We start from the raw sequence: 27,523 nt of genomic DNA, 5'->3' as shown, positions 1-27,523 counted from the left end.
TACTCACCTGGCTGGCACATCGCCTCGCACCATCGACACAGCCTCACTCTGCAGTGCCCACTCATTCCGCATTGTGAGATACTGCCAATTACTCTTTGCCATTTTAGTACCTCCTATAGTCTGTCACATCATTTTGTGCACCTTCCATCTGATCATTTACAAAGACCCGCAAGAACTCCCTTGCTATATATGCTCTGTCTCGGAAAGAGATGGATTAATCCTAACTGCTTACTGTTCCCAAACAGGCTCTGCATTCATAACAAAAGCCCTTTTCTTCATCCACAGATCCCTCACACAGTCAACGACCCAACCTTTGATCACAGGGCCTGCTAGCTGCCCTGGTGTGGGGTGCACTGGGATCCTGGTCAGCGGGAGCAGAGACGACAGACACGGACAAGGCCACCCTCAGGAATGGGCCAGACCCAGACAGCCAGGAAGTTGGCTTTGTTGGCTCTGTTCTCTGACAAAACAGAGAAGCCAGAAGGTAGGGAGTCAGTACCACCAACACAAAGCACCAAAGCCAGGGAAGTGCCTGCTAGGCGGGTCATTCCTGCTACGCTAACGTGGGCAGACCGACGTGGGCAATCTGTGCACACCTGTTAGATTGGCTTGCACACTGAGGCTGTCGCTTCCAGAATTTCGCCCTTGTGTGACTACACAATTCTGGAGCAGACGATCACTAGTTTTGGTGAGTTAGAAATTTCTTATTTTGCTTTAGTAATTTTTTACCCGTGCTTGTCAAGTATTACAGAGATGGTCTAGTTTGGCTCTCCATCTGCTTCTGCTGCCATGTTAAGATATTATCATTAATGTTAGAGCTGGATTTAGGGTGGGTGTACTAGAACAAATACTATTTTCCAGAGCATTAGTATCCAGATGTTTTACAGATATTAAAAAAAAAAAAAAAAAGCTTGGGAAAATCTTGATTAAACAAGATGAGAGAGGTCTACTGGACTTTACTGCTGGACTGATCAGTGCCTACAATATGCTAATTTTCATTGTCTGTCTCTAAGAAGAGAAATGTAACACAGTGTTTCCCAAAACGTATTTAAAAAGAGTGATGACTCAGGGATGGAGTCAAGTCCCGGAACACCGTTGTTACTGCACAGAAACCCGCAGGGACTGACGCAGAAGGCTTATTCATTACTAGTGTTCGATGGAACATAGTGTGGGAAACACCGTGTCCATTTTACAATTGCTATTTAATCTTTATGCTTTTCTTGGGAGACTTCCTAAAATTGCTTAACATAGCTGTTTAGAATCAACATGCTTAACGCTGGAAGGTGTCATTGACTCCAACCTCTTATTTTAGATGAGGAAAATGAGGCCCCAAAAGAAGTGATTTTGCCCACGTTTCACGCCAATGGCAGCACCATCTTCAAGTCTCCTGATCTCAAATCAGTGTTCTTTCCACTACGTCCTACAGTTTCTTAATTTCTAACACCCATACTTTTCTCGGATTTCCCTTTTATAACAGAGTAACTGTGTGATGCATTTGGGGTTACCTCCCGCACGAGAAGGCTGTTTATCAGTGACGATCAGCGCTACACACTGCTTTACCCGCGGGCACTTCCACCACCAGCTCCAAAGCACTCATCTGTGCCTGTCGGAGGTAGTTCCCCGCCTCGCAGGTCTTAAACTTCCAGTTCCAGGAAGCAGTTAATTGCTTTACCCGAAACCACATTTCTCTCTGAGTCCGGATGACAGTAGAGGCTGTGCACTGGTACCATGTGACCTCGGTAAACAGGTTCCGTCGCATGGTTGAGGTTTCCAACTTGGTCTTCCACCCTAGTCCTACAGCCTTTCAGCATATGCTGCTTGTCTCCGCGTTCAGATGTGTGTAACTTGGTGCTGGCCATCACCTTGCCGGCTTAGGGTTATGAGGCTAACCTTCCAGCGCCACCCGTGGTCTCCTGGGCACGGACATTACGCCTCCAGTTTGGGTGGGGCACCACATGAACGGGGGCTCGGGCCTGGCACTGCATCGTGCAAATGTCTGACCTAACAGCAGGCATCGACGGCCGGGAGAGAACTCATCCCCTCTACGTCGCAACAATACGCCTGAGGTTAAAAGAACCCATATAAATGTCAAGTAACCACTGGCTTACAACATTTGCCAGACCGTGGCCATATCCTTCTGCCCCCAGTGAACCCCAGCACACGCAGATCAAAGCCTTCATTTGCTGCTTATCCTCACAATCCCACTTGCTACTCTATTTTCTTCTTTGTTGCTAAAAATGAGAATTAGTAAGGGGGTAAAAAAGCCTAATAGTTTTTCTAGGCTTTTCTGGTCTCTGAGTTGTTCATTAAAGGACTACTTACTCTTTCTCAAGGAGCTCCCAAGCTTCCTCCTGGGAGCTTTGCAATCCACATCTGCGTCCTTAGAAACCTTTAATTTTCTCCTCCAGCTCTAGCTTAATTGTTTCTCTGCTGCCTATTTTCTTTCTTCTTTGAAGTTCATGAGTTTATTCTTTTTCTTTATCATTAAGGCAGACTATCCATGCACTGGCGTTCCCACGTCTTATCTGCTGCCTTTTGTGAGGAGGGAAGCGGTCTGCTACTGTCCGGGGCAGCGCGGCTCAGAGCCTCTGGCTCCTTGTCTGCAAACGGGCATCAGATCGTTTACCTGGCAGGACTGCTGTAAAGTCAGAGCGGACGGTGCCCGGCACCTAGTAGGTGCTAAGTAGACGTCCACTCAGGAAAGACAGGCTCCCTTCCTCACTCGGCAATCCCTTGGTTCCTAAGGACCCTGACCGTCCCTCCTTACCTTCCGCCTAATTCCCAAACCCACTCCTTCTGCACACCTGGCTTGTTGGCTGGTCTGGTTAGCTGTGCCTGCAGGAATCTGTCACCTCCTCTTGGCTCTCTTCTAGGAGGCCGAGCTTGTCAGGCCCCACCCTCTCCATGCCTTAGAGACTTTGCTGAGACACAGAGTGTCAAAGAGCGGAACACGTAAACGCCAGGATTCAAGCAAGCCTTGCTGGCTTCTGCGTCGGGGGCAGCTCCACACTCGTGTGCATTCTCTCTTCCAGCATCCTCTCCAAAGTAGGTGGGCAGCCATGGGGCTCACCACTCACTGTCGGGCTGACCTGGGGAAAATAACCTCTCTGGGTTGTTGTTCCCTCATCTGTAAAATGGAGTAATAACAGAGCCCGTGGAAGGATCCAGGTTCTCTGGGGTCTGACACTTTAAAACCAATAGAGACCTATGAATATGAAATTAAGAACAGGGCTTTAGCAGGAGCTCATGCGGGGGAGGGCCCCCGAAGCCTGGGCTTCATTACTGTCCTGCTCCATCTGCGCCTGACCGGAGCAGTGGGGCTGTGTGGCGAGGTCTACGTGGGAGACCGTGTCACGTGCTCGGCACAGCGCCACCTGAAGTGGGCTGTGGTAATGCTAATGATTCGTGTAGAAACTTACAATAATTTTGATAAAATTGTAAGTTAATTCTATCAATAGAATTATAAAAATAAACACGTATAATCATTATAAAACTTCCTTTTCTCTTATTCCTGCTCATGAGAATGTACTGGGGTGAGCCCCAACTTCAGCTTGCCCTTACTTGAGGCTCTCTCTTCCTTAAACCTGGGGACCCCATTCTCAGTGAATTTCCATCTCCTAGCTCTTCCCTGTACCGCGGTCCCTGACTCTTGGAGCGGCCTAGCGCGTGTGGATGTGTGTGTCAGAGACAGAGAGAGACAGAGAAACAGAGAGAGAATCCTGTGAGCAGGGACGTTAGTTTTTCAGGGCAAGTTTGGTAGTGGAGCTTGGAGAAGGAAAGCACTTGAAGAAACAAAGCAAATGCAGAATCCACCCCCAAGGCCCCAGCCCCACCCTGCAGCCACTACCAAAGGGTGTGGGACTGCAGGGAGAAGGACAGAAGGACAGGCTTCATAAATCCAGAGAAGCCACTGAAACCTAGTTTTTGGCTGCTCCTTACAAGAAGTGTCTCCCCTTGAGATAAAATATCTGAGGTAACTGAAATAATATGTCTCTGACTGGAGATGGGTACACAGAGTGGGGGGGGGGGACTTGCGTTTGTACTTCCGAACTCCTCTCCCCTCTCCACAGCCTGGAGGTTCTCTTGTTCCAGAAGAGGATGGCATTGGAGGCTGCCCCAGCCATGACTCACTCAGAGCTAATCCTTGGCAAATCCATCACCATGGAAACTGCCAATCACCCATGCTTTTCATAGCTTAACAGAACATCTGCCAGGGGAAAGCCAAGTGATACAAATTGTTTGTCCTGCCTACCGTGTTTACATTGGGGCCCCTGGCAAACAGAGACAGAGCCAGGGAGGCAATGCTCCATAGCAGAACAGTAGCCCAACTCTGGTCACTAATTAGCTGGGTGACCTTTAGCAATCCTTCATAAGTCCTCTGTGCTCTTCCTTCCCCGGTTGGTCACATTAAAGGATAAGGTGATTCTCAACCTGGTTGGGCCAAGGGGCAGTGGGAGGACCAGGAAGCATATCTTCTAAGAGGGGTGGAGAAAAAAAAAAAAAAAAAAAGCCTGTATAGTTTCTTCAATATTACAGTTTTATATTCAGAATTTTACAAAATAAAATTTTCATAATTTAAGCTACAGAATATAAAACTTGAATAATATTCTTAGGTAGCAAGCTTACTCAAAGGAAGGACTGGGGTACCTGGGTGGCTCAGTCGGTTAAGCGGCTGCCTTCAGCTCAGGTCATGATCTCAGGGTCCTCGGATCGAGTCCCGCGGGCTCTCTGCTCAGCAGGGAGTCTGTTTCTCCCTCTCCCTCTGCCTGCTGCTCCCCCCTGCTTGTGTTCTCTCTCTGACAAATAAATTAAGTTTTTTTAAAAAAGGGAAGAACAAATACACCCTTCTCTGGTCCAGGGGGGCATATCAGAATTTCTAGTGTAGGTAAGGGTTTTAGTATCATTATCAAAAGTGAACATGGGTTAAAAATACAAAAAGTTGAGAGCTGCTGAACTAGCTGTTCTCGAATGTGAGTCCCGCCCAGACGCGGGGCTACTGCGCGGCTCTTCAAACCTCAGGCTGCTCATTCCTTGCTAGAAGGAAAAATACTGAAGCGGGGCCCACCATTGTCTGCCCTCTCTCAGACCAGGCATCCCCTCTCTTTCTAAGACAGCAGGCCTGGAGAGGCAAAGGAGGGAAACCGTGGAGCGGTGTGTGTGTGTGGGGGGGGGGTGTCTAGCAGGGTCACATTACTGACACAACCTCCCAGGGGTGCCCCCTGGAGTGCTGCCAGCCTAGGACCACAGCCCCGCCTCAGCTGTGACTGCCCACCTGGCATCTGGGCCCAGAGTTTCTTGATCTGGTCTTGGGACTCACTGGCTGGGCCAAGGAAACCCTCAGGTGGGAAGCCTCTTGAATGTGTGCTCTGCCTGTGGCAGGGGAGGGAGGGTGGACAATATTTTCAAATATTAACTTGTTAAAAAATTCCCTCTATTTGTTTCCCCTTTGCCTTTTCTGTCCATTCAAGGGGAAGTTACCTATATTGTATTGCCTTGAGGGAGATACATGTCAGGAAGAAGCAGAATTTGCCAGCACTCTGTTTTGGGGTCTCTTTCTCAAAAGCCTGAGCCCTTAGATTTTAGAGAATCAAGGAGGCAGAAAAGAAGCCGCAGAATGGGTGGGGAAAGCACAGGGAGACAAGAATAGACTTTGGTACATAGTTTGCTGGGTCCAGTGCAAGTAAAAGTCCAAAGATCTCTTCTTCAAAAATTACTAAGGTTTTTAGTAACAGTAAATCATTAAACCGGGCATGGGGCCCTTCTGAGTGTGGGACCCGGTGTGAATGCATAGGCTCGTGCCCACAACGCTGGCCCTGGACGGGAGTGTCTGCCATATTGTTACAGAAGATTGCCACTGGAGCTGGAAGCAGGGAGAGAAAGTCGCGTGGGATCTGGAGCAGTGTGGACCTGGGGCCCACTCCTTGCCACCACTGGCAGGGTCAGTGACTGACGCTGGTCATTTCATAAGAATGAAAGGGATGCACTACTCCTGGCACATCTGGATTTGTAGACCAAGATTCTACCTGTCACTACTGAGGCCTAGCTCCAAACTCACTTCTGTGGCCAGGGAGGGATAAGGCTTGGACCAGAGTGGTCAGGTGGCCGTGGTGGAGAAAAGTAGGAAGTAAAGAAGAACCTCCTTTAGGAGGAAAAATTGACGGGACTTGGAGGGCACTGGCAAGAAAGAGGACGTTATCGTGACTAACTCCCCATTACTGGCATGAGCAGTTGTCCGCATGGAGGTGCCCTTCGCTGAGATCAGGAGTAAAGGAGAAGAACCAGTTGGGGGATGGCTGGGATGGGCTTGGTTCTGAACATGTTGGGTCTGAGATGCCCAACAGATGACGTCATATAAGCAACTGAGGATATCGTATGAAGCTTAGAGAAGTCTGGGCTGGAGGTACAAGTCTGGGGGTCCTCAGCCTTGTGAGTGGCCACTGAACAGTAGGCGTGGATGAGATTCTAAGGAAAACAGTAGAGAAGGAAGAGGGCTAGGCGTAGCCTGAAAACCTTAACATGTATTGGGCGAGCAGAAGAGGAGGTACCCATAAAGGCAAGTTAGAGGGGCAGGAGGCAGGCAAGCAGGGCTCTGCATCATGGAAGGCAAGAGAAAAGAAAGAGGCAGTGGATGCTGCCCATTTGAGTACACTGAGAAATTAGAGATGCTCACTGAACTGAGAAGACTCTGGGGAGAGCCATTTCAGTGGTGAGGCAGGTTTGGAATTCCAAAAGAAGAGAGTGGACAAGTTGGACAGGAGGCAGGAGATGGAGATACAGAAGCACAGACAAAGCCCGGGGTTTGGCTGTGAAGAGGAGTGAAAACACTGCATTGGCTAGGGGCAGGAGTGGGATTCAGGAAGCTGGTTATCATCGTTCATTTTTTTCATTTGCACAGCTTTACCGAGGTGGAACTATCATAGGGTAAGCGGCACATGTTTAAAGTGTAAGAATCTGGCAAGTTTTCGCATGTGAATATACCTGTGAACCCATCACTATGGTCAGAAATGGAGTTTCATGCCCCGAAATTTCCTTGTCCCTCCCTCCTGCCCCCCTCACCCCTACTCCCCATCCACTGATCTGCTTTCTGCCACCATAGTTTGCATTTTCTAGGATTTTATGTAAGTGGAGTTTTATATAATTTTATCTTTTAAAAAAGGTACTCTTGTTTTCTCTGACTTCTTTCATGAAACATAGTTGTTTTGCAACCCATCTGTATCATTGCTTGTATTAATAGCTCATTGGTTTTTATTGTTGAGTAGTTTTATATGCTATATTATATGGCATGGCTATATTATCATTTGTTTATCTATTTGCCTGTTGATGAATATTTGAGTGGTTTCCAGTTGGAGACTATTACAAATTAAACTGCTTTGAACATTCAGGTGCAAGTCTATATGAACACATGCTTTCATCTCTCTGCAGTAGATAACCAGGAGTGGAATGGCCGGGTGTGTATTTAATTTGTTTTCTTTTAAGCCTACTGCACTGGTATCCCTAGGCGGCTCCCATTCAAATACTAACCTGGCACAGCCCTGCTTAGCTTCCAAGATCAGACACATTTAGGGTGGTATGGCCATAGACTGTTTAATTTTTAAGAAATCATCTACTATTTTCCAAAATGGTTGTACCATTTCACATTCCTATCAGCAGCATATGAGAGTTCCAGTTTCTCCACATCCTTGCCAGCATTTGGCATGGACAGTCTATAAAATTTTCAATATTCTAGTAGCTTCTCCTCCTTTTTCTATCCCTATCCTATTTGAGGAGAGGATAATGAGCAAGGAAACAGCCACATGTAGGCAGGCAGAGGGAGGAAGGGAGGTGGAGAAGGAGATAAAATCAGCCACACTCCCGGGTGTTGACACTGCCTGATCAAGAGTAAAATGCTTCCCTGAGTCTGTGCTCTGGGACAAGCCCAGTCACTAACAAACGATTCTTTCTTACAGATCATTTGGTCAACATGTTAGCTTACTACCTTCCGGGCCAGGGCCCAGAGCCTAAGACAAGAGTCCTAGAGGGAGCTCAGCTTTGGAAAGCTCCTCCTTGGTCACTGGAGAGCCAGAAAATGGACAAGGTGAGGTAAGGAGATTCATTCATTGCCCATGGGACCCTGGTTTCACCCACACCCAGCACAGGCCGAAGACAATAGCATTTCTCTGTCCCCTGGGAGAAGATGCACAGGTTGGGGTAGAGAGAAGTGGAGTTTGGGGACCAACTTTGCACTCAGTCTGGGGTGGAAGGGGCAGCTTGTGCTGCTGAGGAATCCATCCTGTTCAGCCCTAAGAGAAATAGGACTCTATTAACTAGGCCAACAGGTTTCAGTACATAGGTCTGGAGCATAAGGAAGATGAAATAATGCGGGAGGCCTTCAGGGATTATGGACAAGGAAACCGTTCAGAGATTTTTAGTGAAAGCTAAGGCTGTCTCTAAAGTCATACACACCCTAGGAGCACATGCAGGCCACTTACAACACTGAGCTTCAGAAATCAAGCATTTGTGCCCCTCATGTGGGAGCGGGAAAGAACCCAAATAATTATACCTGTAGCCGCTGGGAAGAACACCCCAAAGACAGTGAAGAAAGATTCCCTGGGGCTGTAATCCGGCAGAGTGTTGTTCCACAGCAGTTCCGGTGAATAGCCAACGAACCCGTGCTCTGAAATAACACAAAGCAGAGCAAAATGAGCCAAGTGATCAGGTCGTGATCCTGGGGTCGTGGGTTCGAGGCCCGATCGGGCTCCCTGCTCAGCGGGGAGTCTGCTTCTCCCTCTGCCGCTGCCTCTGCCCCCCCTCCCAGCTCATGCGTGAGTGCGTGTGCCAGAGTGCTCTCTCTCCCTCTCTCTCTCAAATAAATAAAATCTAGAAAAAAAAAAAAAGAAGTTAAAAAAAAAAAAAACGAGCCAAGTAATAAGATATAGCACGCAGGCTTCCCTGGATCACAGTCCTATCTCATGTAAATTTAAATATTAAAATACAGGGGCATGTGTGTGTGAGAGAAATTGAGAGAGGCAGAGGAGGAAGTCTGGCGGAATCATCCTTACCACTTCTAGGGCTTGACTTCATGGATTTGTATCTCTAGAGACACGGAGATGAAATGACTTGAGGGAGAAGAGTAGTTACCTCTGGGAAGGGAAGCATTTTTTATTTTTCTTTTCTGTTTTTCTTTCTTCTTTTTTCTTGATATATTTCAGTATAGCTCAAATCTTTCATTGAGCATGTTTTTATGTATTTTCCTTTAATTTAAAAAATTAAGCTACTTTCCCTGTTCAAACACCTTTCCATGGGCCCCTCTTAGCTGCAGAACATAGTCCAAACTGCTTCAGATGAGAATCAAAGCCCACGACAACCGGACGCCGCGCCTCGGCTTCCCGCTCATCCTTTCCTCCGCCCAGCAGTCACGCAGATGACTCTCCTCAAGAACACCAGTAATACCCATCCCTGTGTCTCCTGCCTTCCAGACCCTTCTCCCACTTCTCTAAGCATCAGCACCAGGCTCGTTTTCAAGCCCATCTCAAACGCTACTTCCCTTGGGTTTTACCTCAACTCCTGACTCAGGATCGACGCCTTCTAAGCGCTCTCAGCACTGTGACTGGCCATATCCGATCTTTCCCCCACTAGACGCCTTGGGGCAAGAGATCCAGCCTTACATAGCTCTGTCCCCCAGAGTCAAGTGGCATGCCTGACACCCAAGAGGCTGGTTGCAAGTACGGGTCACATGAAGAAGAATCTTACTCTTCGATCTTGGCTATGGGCACATCTGGCATCCATGCTTTCCCTTTGACTTGTTCACAGGCTACTTTGTAGCAGGGACATCTCAGATCTGATTTCTTCAAAGCATGTTAAACATGTGTACACTGACTTCAATAAAATGTTCCAGGTGGTTTCAAGTCTACTGTCCTTTGTCAAAGGAGGTCACTTTGAACAGCATCTGTGGACATGTTAGCGGGCTGTGGAAGTTTAAGATCCACGTCAAGTGTTCTTAGGCTCGGGAACACCCAGGATAGGATATCCAGCCTCTGCTTTTGAATCTCATCTCTGAGAAGAGTTGGTTTATTCCTGTTAACTATAGCCTCAGAGAAGCCAACCCTGCTCCCTTTCCCGAAACCCCCACAACCACATAGCATGGGCATCTGGCCATCACTCCAGCCAACCCCTAGAGCTGTGGTGACAGAATTTCCTGCCCAACTGTCCTCCACCTACCTCGGGGCTTAGCTTCCCCCTGAGCTTCCATCCACAAAAGAGCTCCTGCTCACTCACGAGTCCAGTGAGATTGCCAGCGCTTTTCACAGCTTCCAAGACTCATAACTTAATAGGAAAAATATTTTGTAAAAAAATAATAAAATGAAAACTCAGTGAAGCACAAGGGACCTTGGGGAGTCCGGTCAGGACTTAAAATCACTGTCAATTGCTTTCTTCTGTCCGAACACAGAATTTGCCCTAAGACATTAAATCCCAAGTACTGGGCAACATTTCTGAATGGTTTGGCATCTTCACAGCTGGTCTTCCCCTCATTAACAAAAAAGCAGTAATGGCTGAGTTAACTTTAGTTTATCCGCTGGCTGACCCCGCTGACGAGCCTTTCTGAGGTGAAAACCCAGCCCTGCCTGCCTTGGAGCAGAGTCCAGCCACGCCGGTCTGAAAGCACAGGTCTGAAAGCACATCTGAACGCCGGGCTGTGGGCACGCTGGGCGGGCGTCACTGGGCTCCACTGGTCTTGGCGGTCCCCACGGCAGCTCCGACAGGGGTGGGTATTCGGTCACCAGGCTGGAGGGCTTTGCCCAGGTCCCATGGATGAGTCACTGGAAGACTTTTCTCTCCATCCGCCCCACCACCAAGATCCACAGACTGACGGCCTGTGTCACTTGGCTCTCGTGGGCGGGCTGTGGGGAGGCCTGCCTCGTCCCCACACTGCAAATGCAGCCCCACACATTCCCCGGCGCGCGCTCACGCTGACACGCTGCCGAGCCAGCCCTCTCCTTCAGGCGTGCTTCCGAATCTTTCTCAAGGAAATCATCTTAACTTCGAAAAGAACTTTATGGGCAAACACATTGTCAGTGCTTTATCTATAATGATGTAAAAGGGGAGTGTACATTTCTAACTCTGGGGGCTGAAGTATTTTAAATGTTTAGAAAGGGTTTTTGGTACCACAGAAAATGGTCCACGTTATGTATGATACACGTGAAGCCAGAAAACTGGACACCATTTACAGTACAAATACCAAAGGGGTTTTAATTTACACATATAAGGAAAGAAGGAAACATACTAAAATACTAACTATGGATGTCTATATAATGCAATTATGAGCAATTTCTCCTTTCTTTTTTTCTTTTTCAAATTTTCCACATTGTCTTTCACAAGCAAAATCAACTTACTGACAAGAAATAACATCTTTTAGAAAAACAAACAGAATATCCCAGGACTGAAAGCCCATCTTCTCTAGATCACTTTTCTTTTCTTTTTTTTTTTTTTTTTAAGATTTTATTTATTTGACAGAGAGACAGCAAGTGAGAGAGGGAACACAAGCAGGGGGAGTGGGAGAGAAAGAAGCAGGCTCATAGCAGAGGAGCCTGATGTGGGGCTCGATCCCATAACGCCGGGATCACGCCCTGAGCCGAAGGCAGACGCTTAATGACTATGCTACCCAGGCGCCCCTCTAGATAACTTTTCTGTAAACAAGTTTATTTTTTTTCTTTCCATCTATATTCTACCTCCTTCTCAAAATGATTTAAGTGATTTATGAGAAAAACATAAGATAGGGCAGATAAAATAAGAATCAAAAGAAAAAGAAAAAAAAGAAAAGAAAAGAAATGAGAGAGAGAAAGAGAGCACCCACAGCCACAAATCCATGAGGCATGGCCCAAGGTCTCTGCATAAGGCTCTGAGGTGAGGTCCTGCCATGATCACCCTCCCACTAGAATTCAAGGCCTAGAGAGACTTTCCGGCCAGCTCACGTGGGCAGGGACAGACCTCAGGGCCCACCCCTCCTATGTGCCACTTTCCAGTGGATGTGAAGGAGCTCCGAAGGCCAGCATGATGGACTTCCTCATTTCCTCTGCTCGTAACCTTCCCAGGCCCTAATGACTTCCACCCCCTTCAAACCCCACCACCTCAGGTCCCCAGCCTCGGCCAGCCCCCAGTGAGGCTTGGCCCTACTGGTCCTCAGCCCAACTAGGGCTCTGGCCTGTCTCCCACACCGCAAACCAGGTCCAGCTGAACCTGGAGCTTATGGCAGGGTGGATGCCCAGGTCAGGCACTGATGTCCCTGACTGGCTTGGACTTGCTGGCTGAGGCCTGGGGTGAGGTCAGCTGGATACACCCAGGACACCTGCCATACCCTCTTACAGTAGGTCTTCATGCTGGATATGCTGACATCCACAACAAAGGTTCTTAATTTTGCCCCGTTGGAGAATCCAAGGAAAGCGATCCCCACGACAGCACATTTTGGGTGTTCCAGGTCTCTGAAGCCTCTCGGAGGGGCATGGACCCTGACGTTCAGGACCTTCACGCTAGGGGCTACCCCTGCACCCGAGACTTGTTCCCGCCCCGCATACACCAACGGCATCCCCTGCCCTGACTGCCATCGTGCCAGGCCTCACAGTGGACAGACGGTAGCCCACAGTGTTTCATACTGCTGTCCTTGCCAGGCAACGGGGAGTCTCTGTGCGCAGGACTGTGCAGGCGCCCCAAGGACATCACAGGGCAACCTCTCGTCCAAACATAATGATGAGCGGCTCTTTTTTGAGCACCTCCTACGTGCCTGTTCCTGGGCACTAAGTCCTTTACAGTGTCCTCTTTGATCCTCACAGCTACCCTGCAAGATCAGAGGGAGGGACACCAGGCTCAGGAAGGTGAAGAATCTTGTCTAAGGTCACACAGCCGGACCTGCCTGTATTACAGACACTGCCTCTCTTCTAGGATGCCAGTCCCCAGGTCCCCTGCACTGCCCTCCCCCACAGAGGAGGCCGGTCTTGGTTCTCGGTGGGGGCCTGTGGCCTGTGGGACAAACTCTTCTGGGAACATCCCCAGGGGGGAGGGTGCCAAGTGATGCAAAACAGGTCCTCATCAAGCCCAGGAGACGCCCACAGAGCTCATGGCATCCGCCTCTCCTTCTGCAGGAGGCTGACAGGGGGCCTCCCCTGTGGAATGCCACACGCACCTAGGGGTGTACGCCTGACAGAGGCTTGCAGAGCTCCGAGCAGGCAGAGCCTAGCCTGGCCTCTAGGTCTGTCTGAATTCGAAGTTTTCCATCCACGATGCTGTCTCCCTGTAATTCATCCCGAGCTGTTTCCCCAGAGATCCCTAATGCTTGTCTCTTTGCCCCTGTGAACCACTCAGCTCCTCTGCTGGCACAAAAGGGAGCCAGTCTGGGGCCTTCTCTGCTCGCATCTTCCAACCCTGAAAGGCCTGGGGTGCCCCGTGCCTGCTCCTGCCACATGTGAAGGTATCTGGGTTTGACCCGAACATTGGTTCTGTATTTACCAAAAATACTTTGGCCCCATTTGAGTTATGTGCTTTTAGGAAGAACAAACACAGAATAGGGGTGGAATGGGGGGACATAAGAGAGAGGAAACAAATCAAGACAAAAGTCAGGCAAGAACAGCAGAGTGAAGATACTTGAGGGTCTGTCTGCAAAAAAGGCTTGGCCTTTCTTTCCTGAATCTGGGTAACACGGCTTCTTCAGGCACCCCCCGGTTCCATAGGGTCCACTGTCTGCTCCCAAGGAGTCCTCGTGGGACCCCACCCACCTTGCCTGGCCAAAGGCAGTCAGCCCTGGTCACCAGTTGTGACAAACCGCAGCCCCCAAGCCCTCTGGTCAGGTCTCTGCCGGGAAGCTCTCTGTGGCACCTGTGGCTGCCCCACTCCTGCCGCCCCCACCTCTGGGGTCTACTGAAGTTACAAGAGGCAGTTGGGAAGTCATCAGCCCCCACATGTGGGTGTCAGATTGCTACTGCTGACTAACTTAGAAAGCGAGATTTCTAAAAATGACACTGGCAATGGGGTTGGGGTGGGGGCACCTCGCTGGGAGCCGAGTTCTGGGGCAGGCAGGGGCTTCCGGCGCTGGCTTTCTTCTTGGCTCCGGTCCCTCACCCCTGCACCAGCGAGACAGCCCTTTCCTGGGAATGGACAATGGGAGAGGCTGGTCCAACCAGGAATAGAAAGAGCGGAGGAAGGGCCTGGGAGAGAGGAAGGCAGGGAGGGCCCCAGAGGGCGGGCTGGGGCCTGAGGGATCACAGGAAGAGCAACTCTGCAAGGAAAAGGAAAGGAGAGGCCGAGGTTCTGGGAAGGGACACACACCAAAACAACGCGGTGGGGGAGGGACGGGGACCAGGCTAAGAGTAGAGGAAAGAGCTGAGGATACCCAGATGAGGAGGAAGTACAGTAGGGCATGCCGTAAGGGAATCACGAATTGGGTCCCTTTCCCAGGGGCCAAACATGGCGCTGCACACACACCCCTCCTCAGGGCCCCAGGGCGGTGGTGCTGGAATGGTGCCCTAAGGGTCTGCCCTGCCATGACCAGTCTGGGACATCTGAGAGATCTGCAGCTTGAGAGAGGGAACAGGTCTGAAACAGCCTGACAAAGAGAGGTCAGTGAAAAGGGGAAGAAGGAGAGTATCCAGGGCCCATCCTGCCACTAAGTCCCCCACGGAGCTCCTGCCCAAGCAGCCCCCCCACCAACTTACTCAGACACTGCCCGACCGACCGTAGATGGTCTAAGGCGGACAAAGATGGGCAGCTCACCCTGCATGCCTCTGGCTGTTTGCACTGGCCAGTGGACTTTTTCCTCCCCTGGGCTATGCTGTTAGCTCACTGGGAGCTGCGATGGGGAGCGGGGGTGGGGACAATCAACCCAGGCCCAGAGAGCATGGATTTGGGACAAGCCAGGCTCTTGTCCTCCTGCCTTGGGTGGAGCACGGGGACCCCTTCCCGGCATGAGCATCCTGAAGATCTCTGGGGAGGAGGGGAGGGGTGGTGTCAGGAACAAGAGTCTAAGACACAGGGGTGGATGCCCTGGTTCCTGGGGGACTGAAGGTGAGTTCCTTTTTCTTTTGAAATGCAAATTCTGACTGTCAATCTGCACTGAGCCCAAGGTTCTGCACCCCTACTGTGCCCAGAAGCCGTTTTCAACACTCACCACCCCGTCTCCAATGACACCACTGATTTACAGTGGCCGATGTAAAATCCCCAACTGGCTTCTAGACCATGTCAGCATCACCCCCAACCTCGCTGCTGCCCCTTCCCTTCCCGTGGCTGTGACACAACACGCGGAACTGGGAGATGAGCTTGCCGCCCCATTTCTTGATATGCTGATGAGACCAAGCAATTATGAATTACAAGGACTGTTATTACAGTGTCTTGGGTACCCTGCATTCGTGCAGATGATGAACCTTCAAGGTCGAAGGCACTGACCCACTTCAGTAACTGAGGTGACCGGAGCTCAGAGCTGCCAGCCTGCTCCGCAAAGCCTGAGAGCAGGAAGTGGCACAGCAGCCCTAGCTCGGAGTCCAGCCTGGAGCCTACATAGAACCGAGGCCCGGTCTGCAGGGCTATCCCACGGAACTGGGTCACAACAATCCCAGTCCATTATAGGGACTCCATAGAAGTGTGTTGAACTTGAACTCGGGCAGGCTGTATCGATTTGGACTGTACTGACCACAGACTGGAGGGATGGCAGGGACATGATGATAGGTTTGGAAGAGTCTGCCGAGGCACCCACCCACAGCAGTTTTCCTTGCCCACAGGAGTTCTGGGCGGCCAGCTGGTGGCCTTCCCCACACCACAACCTCCTCTCTGGCTCCAGCCTTTTTGAGTTTGGTCCTCCAAAGAGAGGGTGGGGAGAGGATGTAAGCAGGGTTTCCAGCTCCCAGGCCCCCACCCAGAGAGAAAATACACAGAGGGAGGGCTGGGCATTCCAGCAGTGGCCAGAAGGGAAGTCTGAAGTGGGGCCGTGCTTGCCCAGAGGGCACAGGGAGGAGCAGCCTGGAGCCTCCAGGCCCCTAGGGAAGGCCTCCACCCACCAGGACAACCGGCTGGCTGGAACAGCTGGAAAGCCCCCAGGGCTTGGCAATCTGGTGGATGAAGGGCCAGAGGGGGGGGGGTGTCAGGGTGGCCCCTTGGAAGGGGGTGGCCGAAAGTTTCCCGTAACAGGAGAGGCTTCTGCCAACCCCTACAGTCTAGGACGGACAGTGACAGTGCAGAGGGTCCGTCTGAGCAGAGGGCTCCTCCCTTGTGAAAGTGAGGACAAGCCTTTTCTTGATGAAGAGTGATTTCTAACACCCAAGAAACTCTTCCATCTGCTGACATGGCTCTATTTTAAACGCCTAATGAAACTTTTCTTATAATGGCCTTGGGGTCAGCAAGTTGAGATACGAGATTTTTTGCCTGGAGATGCCTACAGAGGAAAAACTGTCAAATGCCCCAGAACATGAAAGGGCCTGCCTGGGGGGGCGGGAATCAGGCTCACCTGGGCCCAGGAAACAAAGAGGCAGCTTGGGATAACAGGCGTGACTGCCACACACACGGATCAGAGCTTTGTGCCGGTCACTGTGCCAAGCCCGCCGGCTGTATTAGCTCACAACAGCCCTACAATATCGGTGCATTCTTCAGGTAAAGAAATCAGAGCCCAGAGCGGATTCAACCCTTGGCTGCTGCCACTGCTGGGGTCGGTGCTCGCTCAAGGATGCAGGGAGTCTGGGAGGGGAGCCAGGAGCGTGAGCTGCTCGGGCAGGGGCCGGACGGAGGGGCTACAGAAGTCCTACGGACCCCAGCTCACAGAGCCTCCAACAGCCGGCCCAAAGCAGCTCATGGCTCAAAGGAACGCTGAGAGGAAAACAGGGCCTTCTTATCTTCGAGGGTAAAGGAATGCACTCTCCGGCCAGGATAAGTGGCTGTTTTGACAGGAAATCTCCACCCTGGCTGTGGGTTCCACCCAGCCACCACTTACTCCTTCTGGCCCTCCTGGCCTCTGGCATCCCAATCCCCATCCTACTTACACTCCAGGCCCCCAGACCCCCAAATAGTCCTCACCCAACTAGCAGTCCCCCAGGTGGGCTGCCCCTGTACAACTCTAGCCCCCTGTGATGACCAGGAGTTCTGACCTAGGGGTCACACCTCTTCCCTAGTCTTGCCAGGACCCCTCTCCAGGCAGGCAGCTGCCAAGAGGGTAGGACGTTAAGTGGCCCCCTGCAGGGGGCAGACAGCGAGACAATCACAGTTATGCGAGCAAGGCCACCCTCCTGCCAGGCACTCTGCTGGAAATATTCAAATTCCCAGACACCCCTTCCTTCCCCCACTTCTACAGCCCCAGGCACCTCCTCCCCCCCACAAGCCCTACCCAAAGAAAGAAATGGAGCAGAAGGTCTCTTAGAATAATTCTGTAAGAGAAGATTTGGCATCATAGGACCATAAAATGTTAGTGCCACAGGGGTCTTTAGCCTCAAATCCATTTTACAGATGGGAAGGCTGAGGCCTAAAAAGGAAAACCCCACACAGTTAGCAGCTGGCCAGGCAAGACAGAACCCAGTGTGGCCAAGCCCCCATCCAGCATGTCCTGTAGGTCCCCCCAGGTCCTGTGATGGCACTCATCTCTCTCTTGTCCTTGCCTAGCTACCTGCCAAGTGGAGACAAGAACCATGCTATCTTATTTCCCAGGGTGTCTCCATTGTCTGGACGCAGGGAACATACAAAAACTATAAAATATTAATGATTAACAATGGAGGGGTGCCTGGGAGGCTCAGTCAGTTGAGCATCTGACTTTGGCTCAGGTCATGATCTCAGTGTCCTGAGATTGAGTCCCGTGTGGGGCTCCCTGCTCAGCGGGGAGCCTGCTTCTCTTTCTCCCTCTGCTGCTCCCCTGCTTGTGTGCTCTCTCTCTTTCTCCCTCTCTCACAAATAAATAAAATCTTAAAAAAAAAACCCAATAAACATGGAAACAACCCAGATGCCCATCAACAGATGAATGGATAAACAAAATGTGGTCTATCCACACAACGGAATATCATTCAGTCACACAAAGGAGTGAAACATCCAGGCTACAAGACGGGTGAACCTCAACATTACGTGAAGTGAAAAAAAATCCGAAAGAACAAATACAGTATGATTCCGCTTATATGAAATACCTAGAATAGGGAAATTCATAAAGACAGAATAGAGGTTACCAGGGGCTGTGGGGGAGGGATGGGGAGTGACTGCTTCATGGATTCAGTTTCTGTTTGGGATGACGAGAACGTGCTAGGAGCAGACAGTCAGCATGGTGGCACAAAGTGAGGAATGTAATAAATGCCACTGAATCGTACGTTTAAAAAACGGTTAAAAAGGCAAATTTTAAGTCCTATTTGTTTTACCAGAATGAAAAATAAGCAAGTCATTTGTCTCAACAGCGCCCCCTGCAGGGACCACCCCTGCATCCTTGTTTCTGGCCTGGGCTCCTCTGGGCTTTGCAAAGGCCGAGTAGAGAACAAAGGGAGCTTCCTGGCTGACGCTGACTCCCAGCCGACCCAGCCCCAGCCGTGGGCTCCTCTGGCATAAGAATGGGAGCTCCAACGCTCACCTGGCAGAGCCCACCAGTGAGCCGCCTATGGGCAGAATTCGGCAGAAAGCACCCAGTTCTCAGGAGTTTAGGCAGGCACGAGGGCTCCCTTTGCTGACAGCTGAATCTACGGAGTTTTATTCAGGGGTGGGGAGTAAGATGGGGAGTGAGGCAGTGGGGGAGGGTTGGAGGCAAAGCTGTCAAGAAGCACCGAACGCAATTTCTCAGTATCAACCCTGCCCAGCTCTCACCACAAACTTTGACAAAGTCCGGGGCACTGTGTCCCAGGCGTGCTTTTAGCACATGATCCCACTCTCAAGAACCCCATGGTCACTGAGACCCAAGGCCCGGGAGCGGCATTTAACCCAGGTCTCACTTAATGAGAGCTAGCCTTGGATGAATATGCCTTCAACCTGGGCTGGCCCCGCCAGTGCCCGTGCTGTGCCCACCCGTCCCAGGTGCTCTGCTCTCAGCACCTCAGCCCACTGGCTCTGAGAAGGGCAAGCAGGACAGGGTCCCTGCCACCTGCCCGGGCTGCTAGAGCTCCAGAGAGGACGCAGTTTGGTTCCAGTGTGTTCCTTTATGGCAGGTTCCTGTCCTGCGTGTTCCTTTGCAAGCCTTTGCATGCCTTTCTGCAGGGTGCCCCTGGACAGCAAGGTGTGTCCGTAGGCGTCTCCAACAGATTAGCAGCTCCTCAAAGTCAGGGACAAGTTCCCTCCACTCTCAGGATCCTCTCCTCATCCCCAGATGGATGTAACCGCCATGGGTGCTCAGTGGGAACGGGCGCAACCATTTATCCAGCCTGGGCCGGTCCCAGCTCACGTCTGTTGTCTGGGAGTAGTTTTCGATAGAGCCCAGGGAGTCTTCTGACGGATGGCTGCCCACCGTAGGGCAGAGAGCAAAGAGAAAGGAGGAAGGAGGACACTCCTCTAGGCAGGACCAGGTCAGTGCCATTAGCATCACAGGGGAGCCTGTTAGAAATGCTGAATCTCAGCTCTCCTCTCCCCTCCCCACCCCCATACCTGCAGAATCAGAATCTCCATTTTAACAAGATTCTCAGCTCTGGAAGCTTGAGAAACTTGGAGTCTTGGAATATGACCCAGGGTCCCCAGGGACCTATGCCTCCAGGATAAACATGATAATGGTGATAATAATGTACTGAGCACCCATTTGCTGCCAGCTGCAATACTTGTGCATGACCGTATTTGATGCTCTGACAATCCAGCCAGGTAGGCCTTACTACCCGTTCCTCAGAAATGAGGCGAGCAGTCAGAAAGTCCACGCCGCAGGTTACAGGCCGGCTGGAATCTGATTCCAAAGCCATGGCTCCGACAACCGTTGTAAGTGTTTCAGATTGGGCCAACAGCTCCGGCCACTTGTCAGCTCTACAGGGCCTAGAAAGTCATTGGCAACTGCAATCCCTAGGGAGGTATTTTAGGGGCTGCCCCATTGCCCAGTGCTGGCCTGAGCACCTGTGTGCTGGGGTTGGGCTGACGCGGTGGCAGAGGGCTCACTATTTCTTCCAGAAACAGTCCCTGAAGATGAACGGGCATGGCCTGGCCCCAGTGAGCATTAAGGTCTGTGACTGGAATGACAAATCATTTCGATGGTTAGCAGGCCTGGGGCCACTTTCGCCACAAGCTCAGAAACTTCTAGCACTGACATCACCAGGGCCAGAGTGAGGGAAAAGGGAGGCTCACCCAGGCCCCCATTCTATAACCTCCAAATGTCCCATGTGGGGCTTCATCTACTGCGGGCCCCCAGGAGGCAGCACTCTGATGCCAACTGCTCCCATGGCAAACTCCACACTCTCCTCCGACCAGCATCCAGAGGCTCCACAGGCCCCAGAGGCAGGCCCAGTTCAGGGAGCCCTGCTTTCAGCGGGTCTTCTCTGCACTACCTACCCTCAGCCAGGGACGGTCCATCTGGTTCTGTGTCTGTAGGTGGTCGCCTCATTCCCCACTCAAATGTGAGTGACTCGAGGGCATGGTCTCTGACTTCATGTCTCTCACAGACCCACTGCAACGCCTCTCAACCCAGTAGCTGCCCCCTAAAATGCTTGGGCCAGGAAGTGCCATTATTAGCCCTCCTACAGAACCGAGGAAGGTCGTCTGCCCATTCCCCACAGCCAGAGGACTCCTTTCGTGTGCAGGGAGAGGAGCTGGGGCACCGGGGGGATATGTATATATAGCCCATCCCTCAGGGTGTCACCGTCCACGTCCTTGGAACTCCCAGCTGTTCGAGGCTGAGGCAGGCAGGCCTAGCAGTGTGAAAGGGCCCTCCCTAGCCAGTGATTTCATGCTTCAGGCATTTATCCCCAGAATGCTGGCCAGGGAGCCCAGCAGCCCAACCCCCCTCCTGCTCACAGAGCTGGAGCAGACACAGGGGTAGAGCTGGACAGTGTTAGCTCTCACTTCCTTCTGCAGCCTTGACTGTGTCCCCACGGCCTCCTCAGCCTAAGGGTTGCTTCTCTGCCTTCCACAGCCAAAGCCAGCAAATACAAATAATTCAAGCTAGCAGGAGGGCCTTGGAGCCCTGGGGGAGCCTAGGATTCTGGCCACTCTTTCTTCATCAGAGTCAAACTCAGAACAAGAGAGGGCGAGGGCATGCCTGCTCCTGCCCTTCCTCCAGCCAAGGATGAGTGAGGACCTCTGCCCACAGAAAACCTTCCATCAAGGGTCAAATCCAAGAAGCCAGGAATTCAGGGTACCTAAAGTATCATCTTCTCCGTCTCCCAGAGAAATCTTAAATGTCCAACTCATCTACTTTTAAAAACAAGAATCAATGACACACAATGTTATCCGTAGGTAGAGCAAATCAAAGAAGGTGCTCTGCTTCCTAGTTAGGGCAGCAAGGGAGAGGAGGAGAGAAGGACCGGATGGGAGGAGGGATGGCACCACGTCCAGATGGGGCAGCAAGTTCAAGGGGGGAAGAAAAACCAGAAAGAGACAAACCTAAAAGAAGGAATGTGGCAGGCTGCAAGAGGAGAGAAGCCAGGTAAGTTCTGAGGAATGCTGGAGGTCACGGTTTGCTGTTGAGTTCAGAAATCCTTCCCAGGACAGGAGCCTTTGTTTACAATTCTCCACAGTCCTAATCTTTAAAATTTCCTCTGTTTGAATCCTTAATCTTCCCCCTTTCTGGGTTAACTATGCCTTCGAGAATCTGGCAATAGTTCTGGACCCTCTCCTAGAAAAATACACTCTTTCATGTCAGATTATGCACGCAATTTCAGGGGCTCATGGATCCTAAGTTACAACCTGCCTCCTCTAAAATTCCCACTCGGAACGGGAGGCCCACAATGGCCAGAGCGAAAACACCCCAACTGCCAGACTAAGCTCAAACCAGGGCAGGATGTGTTGAATCTCATGTGTATTCAAGCCATCACATCGAGCTGTTTTGGACCTCAACATCCTTCCCCGCTTACCACCCCAACAGTGGTCCCAGAAGCAAGGTTGTTTACTTTAAGGGGTCAACTGTGTGTCTTGGATAGTTATTAATACAGTAAAAAGTTCGCCTTTGACCCAGGTAACAATGTCTGCACTGACCTGGAAACTAACCCTTTCCAGATCAACGGGATTATATTACATCACCCATATGCAGTAGGTCCCAAATCTGAATGAGCGTTGCTTTAAAATAGAGATTATTGGGACGCCTGGGTGGCTCAGTCAGGTAAGCGTCTGCCTTAGGCTCAGGTCATGATCCCAGGGTCCTGGAATCAAGTTCCGCATCAGGCTCCTTGCTCAGTGGGAACCTGCTTCTCCCGCTGCCTACCGCTCCCCTTCTTGTGCTCTCATGCTCTCTCTCTCTAATAGAATCTTTAAAAAAAAAAATGAACAAAATAAAATACATATTACTAGTCTGAAATTTGATAGTCTGATTCACCCTGTTCTTCTAATGAGCTTCTAGGTGATTCTAAAACAGGCAGTCCCTAAAGCAACTCTGAGACACAATGTTCTTGTAGAAAATGGCAACCCTGGGAGGCTGAGCTTCTGCGCCAGCAGATTCCCTGCTCACATACCCGGCAGGACTAGGCATATATGCGAGGGAACGTACCAGGTGACTAGGTTTGGATCACTGCATCAGAAAGGGTATAGACAATGCAGGATATAAAAGATATTGTGCTGCTGAAACTCTCCAAGGGCTTTAGAGGTTCCTAGATCTGTTGGCACAAAAGAATCACCTGGAGTACTTCTTAGAATTTAGACTCCCAGGCGTCAGGCTACTAGGAAATACACATGTATATATATTTGTACCAATAACAAGTTTCCCTAGTTGTTCTGACACACAAGTGTGGAAACTTGTTTGCTCGTGGTACCCACAGGCCCGAGGGGATGTGGATCAAGATACAAGACCATTATATAAGATGATTATTGTAAAAATGCTTTGAAAAACGAAAATGCCCTCAAAATTCCCCAGCAAAAAACAAACAACAAACAAACAAAAAAAAACCCCAGGGTTTCCTTCTTCTTTTTCTTTTCCTCCTCATCTGCCTTCTTTTTCAGGGTGGAAACTAAGTAGAGAAGGTGAGCCACGCTGGACTGCCCTGAATGGGTTCCAGATGGTGAAGATTTTGGCTCCTTGGCCTGACTGCCCCTCCCCTTACCCAGGAGTACTATACAAATATTATCATTTTCTGGCTGTGCAGGGACTTGAAAATGGCTGGGAGGCAGCAGGTCAGTGTCAGAGAAGCTCATAAGGGGGAGACACCACTGGCTGGGTCCAGAAGAAAATGCCGAATTTTTTTCTGAGTGTCTACAAGGTGAAGTTTCCACATAGGAAGGAAGCCACAATGTGCCCAAGCTGATCCACGCCGGGCTTGGCATCTGACTGGCGGACGGGGCACCAAGAGAAATGCTGGAAAGACAGCCGCATTTCAGACTGCTGGACAGAGTGGCAGGGACGGGGAGGTGCCGCTCCCCACCGCGGAGAGGACATCCACAGCAGTGAGACCACCTTACGCGTGTCTAGAATCCCCCTAATGACAAGGCACGCTTTTCTATTGCATTTCTGCAATGTGATTATGGTTTTTTTTTTATTTTGATTTCCTGAAACGTGGATGACTTACAATCAATGCATAGACTTAATGGGATGGGTCTTTCCACCTGAAAATTTGGTGTGTCTCAAAATGGATGGTGTTTCAAAAGCGAGGAAATGAGGTTTGTCACCTCCTGCAACCCTGAAGCGAGCCTCAAGGCAGGTATCATTATTCTCTTTTTTCCTGAAGCTCACAGGTGACTTGCCCAAGGTCACAGAGCGATGTTGTGACAGGCCAGGACCCAGTCTTGCAGGGCCCCCTTCCTGACATGCGCTGAGTGCCTTTGCCCACACAGTAGGAACTGGGGATCTGGAGTCACTGCCAGGGGAGAAGGGTCTGAAAAGTGGCTCCTGCCTGAGTCACTGCTGCGCAAGAAAGCAGAAAGTGATTTTCCTCTGACTTTAAATAGAAATATGAGGAGAAAAGGGGCGCCTGGGTGGCTCAGTCATTTAAGCGTCTGCCTTCAGCTCGGGTCATGATCCCGGGGTCCTGGGATTGAGCTCCGAATCGGGCTCCCTGCTCAGTGGGGAGTCTGCTTCTCCCTCTCCCTTTGCCCCTGCTTATGTTTGCTCTCTGTCAGATAAATAAATAAAATCTTAAAAAAAGAAAAAAAAAGAAAAGAAAAAGAAATTTGAGAAAAAAAATAGAAAAATAGATAGGGTTTGTTTGGTTGCTATTGCTTATGTTAGGCCATAACTAAGTTCCTTTATGACTTCAGGAACTGAAGACGGTGTCATCCAGAACTGTTTCCCTAATGATCACATCTGGCATGTTTAATTTTAAGATGGTCTTCATCTGGATGGCAATGATAGATCTCCTGCTTGAATTTAGTATTTATTCACTTTTGAAACTTTTTAAAAAACATTTATTTATTTTAGAGCTAGAGAGAGAAAGAGAGAAGGGGGGGTGGGGGAGAGGGGCAGAGGAAGAGGAAGAGAGACTCTCAAGTGGACTCGGTGCGGAGCACCAGCCCGACACAGGGCTCGATCCCACGACCCTGAGATCATGACCTGAGCTGAAATCAAGAGTCGGACGATTAACCGACTGAGCCACCCAGGCGCCCCTCCTTTTGAATGTTTCTCATCAGGATTTTAAGGTGTTGTACCTTAAGAAATCTAGCATTTTCTGCCAGCTTTTGAGGAGCAGGAAGAAGTTTAACAGAAGAAATCATCACCAAAATAATAAAACCAAAAAGGTGTTCTCCATAATATTCAGGAAGTGCTCATTTTCTTGAAAGCATGGGGGGGGGGGAGAACCACCCCCCCACATACACACACTCAAAGAAAAACACAGCCACTACTGATATATAATATCATTGCTAATCCTTAAAAATGCCCTCCCTGGGAGGCATTTATTTCCACTTTCCAGATGAGCAAACTCAGAGGGTCTCAGTGCTGCCCACTGTCACACAGCTAGTTAGGAGCCTGGGTTCTGGGAGCACTAATCATAAAGGCACATATTATTGCCATTAACAATGACCTTCCCTAATCATGTCCATGGTTCACGAGGCCAGGGACCATTTCTATTTTATTCCCCACTGTATGCTGGAGCCTTACTCCTGGCACCTGGGAGGCTTTCACAGCTACTGCCTGGTGGGTGGATGGCAGGAAGACAGAGGGAGTCTGGACGTGGTAAGTGTGCAGTGCGTGGGCCCCTCAAGCAGGTGCTCTTTCCACCCCTCCATTCCACTTGTCTGGAGACTGTGCTCTGACAATCTGCTTAATCAGCCTCTTTCTCCTACAACGGCTACCACCCTTCCACCAGCTTCTCTGATTTGTCTTTTCTAGAGCAATGTCCATCTCCATACTGGAGCCTGATGCATTCTGGTTCCTTTCCCAGTCGGTCACTCAGCAAAGTGTAACTGAGCACCAGCCCTGGGCCAGGTACTTCCTAAGATGCTAGACAGAAAACGCAGTCAGGTGCCGTTCCTGTCCCTGGGGCCCTTACAGCCAGACACAATGACCTCTGGATGCCCTACTGAGCTCCGCGCCCCTCAGAACCCAACACAGGGGACTTTGAAGCTGCCTGCCAAGCTCTCTTGGCCTCCACCAGCACTTCTGCTATTTCTGATGCTTTGTGTTCTTTTCGCAGACATCAAAGGAAGGCCCAATTGCAATTCTACTCTCTACCTTTTGGCGTATTCTTGTACTTTTTCACTTAGGGCGTGTTTCCCATCTGGCAGGCACAGAGAAGCCCGAGGAGTTAGGCAGGTGGCGTCACAGGAAGTTCTGCTGAGTTTGAGATGGATACGACAGGAAGAACCGGCGTCAGGAGTGGAAGAAGCCTCTTTGTCTTACAGGTGAGGAAACAAAAGGTAAAAGCCCCTCCCCCATCGCTGGTGGCACCTGCTGCCCTCGGTCCCCCGGTCCCTCAGAGCTCTGCGCTCCAACGGGTGAGGGCTTAGGTCGGGAAGGGACCAGAGCCCACTGATTTCCAGCAAATGATGAATCTAAAATCAAGTTCTATTATGAGGCAAGTGAGGTAGGGTCCCGGCCCAGAGTCCAGGCAGTGGTTGAGAGGACCCTGGCCTCCCGTCTCCCAGTGCCAAACGCTGCAACCGTAGTCATCCTTTCCGCTACTCAACAACTCTCAGACGCATAGCGCCAAGCGTGTACTGCTTGCATCATGCATCAGGCAGCAGCAGCCTGGCTAGGAGCAGCGTGAGCCGGATGGTTAAGAAGGACATGGAGCCTGAGGCCTGACACCGCCTCCATGGTTTACTAGCTGTGTGACCTGCGAGAGCAAGACGACCTCTCTGAACTGCACTTTTCTCATCTTCACGGCAGGAACAGCAACAGCACATCGACCCCACGGATGCTGCAAGGAGAAAGCGATAGGCAAGATGCCCAGCCCAGTGCGGGGGCCAGACGCAGCACTCAGTGAACATTGGCTGCCACTCCCTGGCTTGGTCACCGTGCTGTCTTCAGGTCTTAGAGTCAAGAAATCTACAGCAATGTGGGGGAACCCACCACTGTTTTATTTCACTTTATTTTTTTCTCTACTTACAAGCAGAAATATACGAAGTGTTTCAAAAAGTATGGATTGTATCTGGGCCATTTGGTAAAGAAAGTCTGGCAAGGGTACAAGATTTCTAATGCACCAACTGATATACACACCTGACCTAAAAATCCCGCGGCCTAGAAGAAATAAGCCGGAGAGTAATAAGAGCAGGGGAACAGTTTATGAACCACTTTTCTTTATCATTCGGCTTTCTCTTACCTAAAACAACGAAACAAAACAAAAACAAAAAACCCAAACCAAACCAAACAAAAACTAACCCAGTATTTTCAGTTTTTCAGAAAAGTGACATAAATTCTTAGAGTAGCAAAGGAAGTTTGCCTCCACAACTCTAGCCCCGGCGTTCAGGGTGAAAGAGACTTGTGAGGCAGACCTTATTTTCCCTGCCTGTGCTGTCCCCCCAAGCGCCAGTGCAGGCCCGGGGTCAGGTAGACACCCTTGCCCCGCACAGGTCTCTCTCCCGGTGCCTGATTAGGGAGCCCACCATCCACCGGGAGAGGATGTGTGCGAGAGAGACTAAAAATACCACATGCATGAAGCCGTTCAAATGAGTTCAGTTCCGAGGGAGAAGGCTTTAGTCACTGAATCACGGATGGGGCCGGCCGGCATTTATGGAGGACATGAAGTGTTGGGGTTCATGTGGCAGGCACCGCGCTGGGTGCTTTCTACAGAGCGTCTCAGGTGGCCAGGTGAGCGGTGCGACCCTGTGCGGGCTGCTGTGTGTGTGCTTTCCCACGGCCAGGGGTGTGGGGCGAAACAAATATTTACGACAGAATCTTGGGAACTTCACTTTTTATTTTGGATCATAGACTAATAAGAGAAAAAAATCAATCAAGGATCTCTTGGTTAAAATAAATCTTATTTGCTTATATTTCAGGAGTGTCTGTTCCTGACGGTGGTGGTGGTGGAGTGTAGACAGAGTGGGAGGTGGGGTGCGGAGGGAGGGG

The 27,523-nt window shown here is 50.5% G+C and overlaps 1 protein-coding gene and 1 long non-coding RNA gene across 7 annotated transcripts in view; one reads left to right on the top strand and one right to left on the bottom strand.

Moving 5' to 3' along the window:
• Nucleotides 1-27,523, bottom strand: part of SLC12A8 (solute carrier family 12 member 8) — a 132,163-nt gene that overhangs the window by 45,010 nt on the left and 59,630 nt on the right. The window contains exon 5 of the mRNA XM_087861562.1: nucleotides 8,540-8,653. Coding sequence (XP_087717688.1) covers nucleotides 8,540-8,653 — 114 coding nt within the window. The remainder of the gene's footprint in view (nucleotides 1-8,539; nucleotides 8,654-27,523) is intronic.
• On the top strand, nucleotides 2,997-9,884 carry LOC148110233 (uncharacterized). Of its 6 annotated transcripts, XR_015724187.1 has the most exons (5): nucleotides 5,722-5,938; nucleotides 6,896-6,921; nucleotides 7,383-7,448; nucleotides 7,947-8,079; nucleotides 9,293-9,884. It is a non-coding gene; the product is annotated as an uncharacterized LOC148110233 (long non-coding RNA). The 6 variants fall into 6 exon arrangements; XR_015724185.1 differs by having other exon boundaries at nucleotides 5,724-6,921; XR_015724186.1 differs by lacking the exon at nucleotides 7,383-7,448 and having other exon boundaries at nucleotides 5,732-5,938.

This window comes from Ursus americanus, chromosome 4 (genome assembly GCF_024610735.1).
Source record: "Ursus americanus isolate L20-20 chromosome 4, mUrsAme1.1.p, whole genome shotgun sequence".
NCBI lineage: Eukaryota > Metazoa > Chordata > Mammalia > Carnivora > Ursidae > Ursus > Ursus americanus.
The sequence above is the reverse complement of the archived record's forward strand: the minus strand, read 5'-3'. Positions and strand labels throughout refer to the sequence as shown.